This window comes from Eucalyptus grandis, chromosome 3 (assembly GCF_016545825.1).
Source record: "Eucalyptus grandis isolate ANBG69807.140 chromosome 3, ASM1654582v1, whole genome shotgun sequence".
In the NCBI taxonomy this organism is placed as follows: domain Eukaryota; kingdom Viridiplantae; phylum Streptophyta; class Magnoliopsida; order Myrtales; family Myrtaceae; genus Eucalyptus; species Eucalyptus grandis.
The window spans coordinates 10,380,897-10,388,432 of NC_052614.1; the positions used below are offsets into that span (position 1 = coordinate 10,380,897).

At 39.2% G+C, this 7,536-nt stretch overlaps 1 protein-coding gene and 1 non-coding gene across 2 annotated transcripts; both read right to left on the reverse strand.

Annotated features, from left to right (window-relative positions):
* Positions 1-1,378: 1,378 nt before the first annotated feature.
* TRNAE-CUC lies at positions 1,379-1,451 on the reverse strand. The gene has a single exon. It is a non-coding gene; the product is annotated as a tRNA-Glu (tRNA).
* Positions 1,452-2,207: 756 nt separating this feature from the next.
* On the reverse strand, positions 2,208-6,688 carry LOC104436490 (enhanced ethylene response protein 5). The gene is made up of 13 exons (XM_010049275.3): positions 6,325-6,688; positions 6,088-6,224; positions 5,868-5,961; positions 5,657-5,746; positions 5,439-5,504; positions 5,120-5,209; positions 4,954-5,010; positions 4,436-4,497; positions 3,667-3,754; positions 3,283-3,359; positions 3,081-3,155; positions 2,873-2,978; positions 2,208-2,777 (listed from the first exon to the last, which is right to left on the reverse strand). The coding sequence occupies exons 1-13, from the start codon at positions 6,493-6,495 to the stop codon at positions 2,646-2,648; spliced, it is 1,245 nt and encodes a 414-aa protein (XP_010047577.1). The 5' UTR covers positions 6,496-6,688; the 3' UTR covers positions 2,208-2,645.
* Between the last annotated feature and the right edge of the window lie 848 nt (positions 6,689-7,536).

Sequence of the window (7,536 nt, forward strand, 5' to 3'; positions counted from 1 at the left end):
TATCACTGCACTCCACCAAAGTGTCGGAAGTGAGGAAATCTCTCCACATGAAGTAACAATATCCAAAACATAAGCTGGCCAAAGGTTTACTCGTAACATTGCTTGTACTCGTGTGACCTTGACAATCTCTAGTTGTCCGAATGTTCAAATAGATGATTTGAATGTCGCAAAATTCGTGTTCAAATCACAAGGTTCCTCTTCAATGGCTCTTAGGAGCCACGTCCAACACCTTGTTAATGGGGTCTTACCTATGCCCATGAGAAAGATAATTTAATCGAGTCAAAATTTCAAATACATTGTTATTGAATATGATGAGAGTACGTTAAGATAGTTTTACAATTCTATTAAATAAACAATTTTTTTCCCATGTTACAAGATTTTTCAAAAGAGTCCGTAAGTATCAATAACAAAATTGGTGAAAAAAAAATTAGCTAATATTTTCACCAACAATAATTTTTTTCACCAACAAAAAAAAAAAAAATTACTGATAGGTTAATTTTTATGAAATTATCAACTTTTTGTTACTTTTTGAAATTATTGGATTTTCTTATCTTTTATTAATTTGTATTTTCTTTATTACCAACACCTTATATTTACTAATTTTTATTAGATTAACTTACTAAGATTTTAAGTAAATTACCAACAAGTTTTTCATTATCAACTCCATTTAAGTTACTAACGGTTATTTGTTTATTTAACTTATCGGCTTTTCTTATTGTATTTATTTGTCTTTCTTATAAATGCATTAAATTTATCAACTATCAATGAAATTTACCAATTTATTTACGTAATTTATTAATTTTTCTCTCATTAGATCACAAGCTAATTTCGTTTACCGATCCTCATTTGAGTTGCTGACCAACGATTGCTTGTCTTATTTAATTGGGTGATTTTTTTTTTTATGAAGTTACTAGCTTTTATTTGTCTCAATTACCTAACCAATAAATTTACCAGCTCTTTTTAGAAACTATCGATCTTAATTAGAGTGATTAATAACTTTTCTCCAACTCAGTTACCAAACCAATAAATTTACCAACTCTTTTTAAAAACTATCAATCTTAATCAGAGCGATTAACATTTTTTCTCCAACTAAGTTACCAGCAAGGTCTGCATTACCCACTTTTATTTAAGTCAATTACCGAAATTTATTTAGTTTTTCTATTATTGACTTCTCTTATCTCTTACCCCAAAAAAAGAAAAGAAAGAAAGAAACTTCTCTCCTTTTAACTTATGCTTACTTTTTTATTACCCATATTCTTTCGAGAAATGATCAAGAAGGAACGTTTGCATTTTACTTTGTGAACAGTATGTGTAAAGAGAAAGTGAAATTAAAGTTTTAAAAAAAAAAAGAGAGGCAAAAAGCACGAAATAAAAAAAGTTCCGTTGCCGGGACTTGAACACGGGTCTTTCGGGTGAGAGCCGAATATCCTAACCAACTAGACTACAACGGAATTGATGGTGGTTGTACATTCAAAAATTATTTCAATTTGATTCTATCTGTTTCGTGGAAAATAAAGTATTCGAAAAACATTTCCTAAGAATTTTTAATCGATAATTAGTTAAATAATTGTTTTATTATCGACAACTTATGTCTAAACATATTAATAGATGATAAAAATATTTTTAATTTATCCATTTTTAGAAAAATACTTTTCAAATCATGCATTTTTCATGAAATAAATTAAACCTCTAATTTATTGTAATTATCGCCGCATTACGAGAATGGAGGATAAAAGCATGTCCATTGTCCACATTGGTCGTCTTGTCAAGAGCATGCGAAAAAAGAATGCGGGAAGGGCGAACCTGGTGATCTTTTCGTTTTTCTGTTGTCATTACCAAATGAGTCGCTGAAGTTTTCCATGAATGGTATGATTTCTCATGAATTGATGACTCTCTTACATCTTGTCTGGATTTTCTTTGTTTACCCGCGCAGATAACTTCGCTCCCTCTGCTATGGCGGTTGCTGAACCATTGGAGAAAGCTCCAATATCTCAATCGACATTCACGAGTGACGTGAACTTTTACAGACGCACAGGGCCTTGGTTTGCATCGCATACAACCGCGCCTTTCAGCTTGTATCAACAAGACCATAATTTGGATCCTACCATGCTCTTGCCTCCAGGATGTTAATTTATTGTTCGAGAGCTGTAGCCCGCATGCGCAGAGAGAGAGAGAGAGAGAGAGAAGTTTGTATAAAACACCAGCTGGACAAGCACAAAATCGGATGTCAATTCGACCATAAAGGCTGATTGAGTTAACTGCCTGATCCATGGTAAAAACTAAGTGTTATAACTGTCTGATCTAACCGAGAAAAAGGCTCATCATGTTGAGGATCATATTTCCTCAACTAACGAGATGGAGTGACTTGGAATATCCCCCAATCCCACAAGCCTAATAAATTACTGTTGAGGCTATTCAGCAGGCGATCGAAAAGGAAACCTGATAATTAAAGAATTAATCACTGGCAACGAAAGTATGATCGCGGATGGCACCGGGAGAAAAAACATTTCCTTCATCGATGGAGGAACTGAAGCATGAAGATAGACTCTTGGATCGGATTGTTGCGTCAGATAACTATTAACTAGCATTCCTCCTGCCATGAGAACTGCATAATCTCGCCTTGTAGTATAACATATACACCATCTCTATGCATTCACAGGTTTTCCAGTCAATTTGGGGAAAGGATCTTGCTTGCTCAAGACCACCACTTTGCTTTTGTGGGCAAAGTAACCTTTCATGAGATTCTTGTGTATCAATATGGCAACTATGCACTCCACCTACCAATTCCACAGACCAATTTATCAAGCTAGCTGTTGAATGAACATGATGAGAGAGATGTGAATATGCATGGGTGAGGCAAATTAAAATGTACCTCATCCAAATCCATGTCTATCTCAAGCCATTTCAGTGCTTTGATAATAACTTCCAACTTCATCTGGTGAGCTTTGGTCGGCTCCTTCTGCTTTTGAATGATGTAACTAACCAAGAGAAACAACAATGAAAGAATTCTGAGATTTTCTTATTCTTCTTCCCAATTTCACCGTAAGTTCACTGGGAAGAACGAGATTATGAGCGCTTACATTTTCTTCAACAGTCTTTGATAAACTTGGAGCTCCAACTTCTCTAGAACAAGATATACACCAGATCTAAGGAACCTGACGAAAAAAAATTGGTTAGTTTCAGTATTCGAGTTGTCCCCACCATCTATATCAGGTGAAATCACAGGAAGCACACAAAATATAGTGACTTTCTTTCTATTGCAGAAAACCAAAGCAGAAGTACCTGTCTTCATGCTCTTCTAGAGCACTTCGAAGAAGTCGAAGGTCACCCCTCTTCAGAGCTTGCACAATATTGCTGTACTGTAAAAGTAGATATAACTTGTCACTTGGGAATGGACTACCGGGATTTCAATGTCTACCATATAACAAAAGACAACTAATGGATCAAATAAACTGAAAAGTGATCGTCACCGAGCAAGAATAACAGAACTACTTAGTTGAGCTGGCCTTTTTATATTATTTTCCTCCTTCAGGACAACCAACAATGATAAGTTAAGCTACCAGCAGACATAAACACCACTCCCTGGCATCCAACCTAATGAAGCACAAAGCACAGGAATACTAAAACATAGAATGCATCAGGATTAAGCAGACGGGGACATCGTACCTCAACCAAGTTATATCTCTCCAGGAGCCAATCTTTCGGTAAAATTCCAATTGAAAGCTTCACTGGTATCAAGTACTTTAATATCATCCTATCAAATGCATATAAGAATAAGTTTTTCACCACAATGTAGCTACAGAGATCATCTTGTAAATAAAGCTAACTATATGATGCAAAGAAAACTATAAACAGATAATCACGAGGCAAGCAGCAAACATGCAATGGTACTGCTGCCAAAAGCCAAGGGAAGAGAGAAAAAGTAGACGCAACTCATAACGAAATCAAAAAACAATAGTTAACCAAAGGATATATGATTTTCTAGAAGTCATTTTAGTACCAAACGAAAAGGATTGGGAACTAGTTCCTCCTCGACATGTCAAAGAAGTAATTCTCATCGAGCCAATTGAGTTTAATAAAATATTCTCATCCCAGCACTATAGACATCCAATTTCTCTGGTTCTGCCAACCAAAAAGTAACCTCCCTGGAATAAGTCAAATCCAGTAACAAGTGCCCAAATTCAAAGTGCATTGACTGGAAGTTGGACAAAATGATCCAATCCAACAGGACAACGAGGTATGCATATGCACAGCATCAATCGGCACATGTCTTTATGCGGGTCTCATACAGTATAGCAATATTGCTTATATCAATATCAACTTGGAAACAGAACTCTTGACCATATTGAGTGTGAAAAAAACCACTTTTTCCAGGAGAATTTCCCTCGATTACCAAGAAAATGCAAATGTAAATGCAGCACGAATATGAACAAACCTTATATTTGCTTCACTGTGGGGATTGCAATGTGCTAAGGCATAAGATAATTTTTGGTCAGCCTGCCAGGAAAGAGGAATATACACCGTAAGTCCAAGGCAAGAACAGTTAGTTACAACTAATCAGTATGCCAAATAAGAATGGAATATTATCACATAAAGATAATAATGCCACAGCAGGAGCAATCAAACAAAGAGAAGATGCCAGCAAATCCTGTTTAAAAGAGCAAATCACTTTTTTATCATGCAAGTGAGCCATGTTTAGAGAGTGTTTAACTGGCGTGTCCATGCTCCATCCTCAAGAAATAAGGGGTTAAAGCACAGTGTATTTCCTTGAATTGTGCAAGTGGGCCACTGTAAAGCGTTTAACCAGCAGATGCTGGTGAATTCATTCAACATTCACAAAAAATCAAGGCTTCAAGCCTCAGATAGCCTCGTCTCATCAAAGCAAAGTATCTGACTTTCATCTAAATATAAAATGAAATTTCACCTAAACTATAGGGCAATAAGATTACTTACAGCTGTAAAATTTTCATTGTAAACTTCCAGACGTCCTGTGTAGTACATGTATGTCACCTGGCAATGCAAATCATGACAGTCAAATGCTTGCTTATCTAGCTGCAAACAAAGCCACAAAAGAGGCTTGAGGAATAGCATCAGCAACACAATCAGCATTAGTTTCGACCTTATCTCTTTGAGGAAATTCTTCAAAATCAAATATCCGCGCAGTCTCAATGCTTCTTATGACACTGCGGCAAAGGTGAACTGTACCGAGCTGTAAATTAAAAATGCTAGCACCACTTAGATTTCATGCAAAACATACATCAACTACTTCTAGAAGAAAGGTTTTAGATGGGTTTGGATATAAGACTTATTATATAGAGGACTAGTATTTGCCAGACTATCTTTTGAGTTGCATATTCCATATTATGCAAACAAGAAACAGGAATGGAGACACAAGGATGACAACCATAAGCATCACACATATTCACAAAGTATTTTACCTTAAAGTAAACTTTGAACAGCTGACAAGTCACATATAATGCTCCTACGCGTTTGGGGCCCTTCCCCTGGAAATAAAGAGACCTCCAACATCAATTAATGCAAAAGCAAGTACCTATTCTACTCGGAATCCGAGTAGCAGGAAAATCCAAGAATGGAGTAAGCCGATTCATCGCAAGAAAATGAAGCAACGAGTTGAATGGTGAACACAGAGACTCACAGCTAGGACCCCAAACACTTTCATTAAAAAGGAGCCGGCCGCCTTTAATTTCTCCGGCATCTTCCCATTGGCCGACAGTTCTCTATCCGCCTAGCGAAATCAACACTCGAAATCAAACACCCAAACAGACAATTCGAACACTTCACTGCAAAAGCACCACAAATGCACGATAGCGAAAACAAGATACGGAGAAAATGGAGCAACAAATTACCCTCTCGGCGAGAACCCTAATTTCATAAGCAATCACATACAACGCCTCCAGTGCCCAAGCGGAGTCCCAGTTCCTAAACTCCTGGATAAACGCACTGCAATTTCCACCAATTCGCACAACTTTCATTCCCAACACAGCCATCGCCACACCAAGAACAACTCAAATTCAAAGCGCAGGAAATACAGAAAAAAGACGCGACGAGAGGAGGGGAATCTCTCACTTGGCAGCTTTCTCGTAGGCGGGATACGCGTCGACCAGATTGTGGAGCCTGTAGTTCTGGAGGCAGCGGAAGAGGGGCGCGAGGATCTCCGCGAACTGGGAGTACCTGTCCGACTGCTTGATCAGCCTGTTCGAGTCCTGGAAAGAACGCGACACGGGTCAATCCGAGGAATCGGTCGGCCGATATGGAGCTCCGTGAAATCGCCCGTCGGAGAGAGAGAGGGAGGGAGGGGGAGACCTGAAGGAGGTTGAGGGCGTCGGCGAGGGAGACGAGGGAGGGGGAGGCGGAGGAGAGGGAGAGGAGGGGCTTGAGGGAGGCGACGTCCTGGGAGGCGACGGCGTCGGAGAAGCGGGCGAGGTAGTCGGTGATCCGCCGGTGGGCTTCGCCCATGCTCAGGTACGCCGCCATTTTCTCGGTCTCTTCTTCTTCTTCCTGCTCGTATCAGATGGATCGACCTCTGCGCCTGCGCTGCATCGACTGCTAGAAGGTCACCTCGTACTCAGCAGCGCTCTGTTCGGTTTCTCCGAGCTTAGACACACTCCAATGGTCGGGGCTGTATCTGTCTCCCTTCGGAGTTCAAATTGGGTCGAACGCTGAGTCGAGCTCGACACCGGTCGGCTCGGTATTTGTCGTGATTGTCCATTATTGGGTTTTCTACATTTTCCTACTACATTTTATGAAATTAATAAGACGAAAAATCCTAAATGGGTACACTCTTTTATCACGTTTATCCAGATAATTTCGTGTCGCCTGAAAAGCAAAAGTACAGAGGAGGGCTCTCTCCTGCGGGTGAACACCTCCATCACCATTGGGGCAACGACAATAGCTAGTAGGATCGCTAGGCAAGAGTCGGCAATCCTCATTGACTAGAGGTGAGGTCTAGGCCCTCGTTGGAAATGGGAAAGGATGGCAATCTCTCTAGATTTGGGCAAGGGTCGCCAACCCTCACCTTGCCCTCTCGAGGTTGACTCTCACCCAAAGCCCCTAGACCTAGGTGAGGGTAGGCAACCCTCCCCTATATCTAAGAGAGGGTTGGACCCCTCTCCCGTATATGGTGAGGGCAAACTGGCCCTCACCTCTAGTCGATGAGGATCGTCAACCCTCTCAACTCCCCATCTAACATGGCTTCCGCATTGTTGATGGGGCAGTAGCCACAAACGAAGAGCATGTGTTTCTTTATTTTATAGTTTGTTTATTTATGAAAAGAAAAAAAATTTTTTTATAAAGATGACATTGCCCTTCAAGCCATTCTTTAAGATTGTTCTTATTTAAAATAAGATTTATTTTAAGCCTTTACTTAAAAAAATGATTCACTTTGGATCCTTTAAATATATATATATATATATTAATTTCATGTTCTTATTTGAGAAAATAATGGCAATTCATGCACTTATTTGAAATTTTCTCTTCTTTCTATTCTTTGTTTATTTCCCATGCTCACGCTTGCCA

What these genes read in the sequence shown, in the direction of transcription:
- LOC104436490 (XM_010049275.3), bottom strand. Translation starts at nt 6,495, where the DNA reads ATGGCGGCGTACCTGAGCATGGGCGAAGCCCACCGGCGGATCACCGAC. An exon ending in TTAGGGTTCTCGCCGAGAGG is followed by an intron (nt 5,747 to 5,867) that starts GTAATTTGTTGC and finishes TGATTTCGCTAG; the next exon opens with GCGGATAGAGAACTGTCGGC. An exon ending in ACAATGAAAATTTTACAGCT is followed by an intron (nt 4,498 to 4,953) that starts GTAAGTAATCTT and finishes CTTTCCTGGCAG; the next exon opens with GCTGACCAAAAATTATCTTA.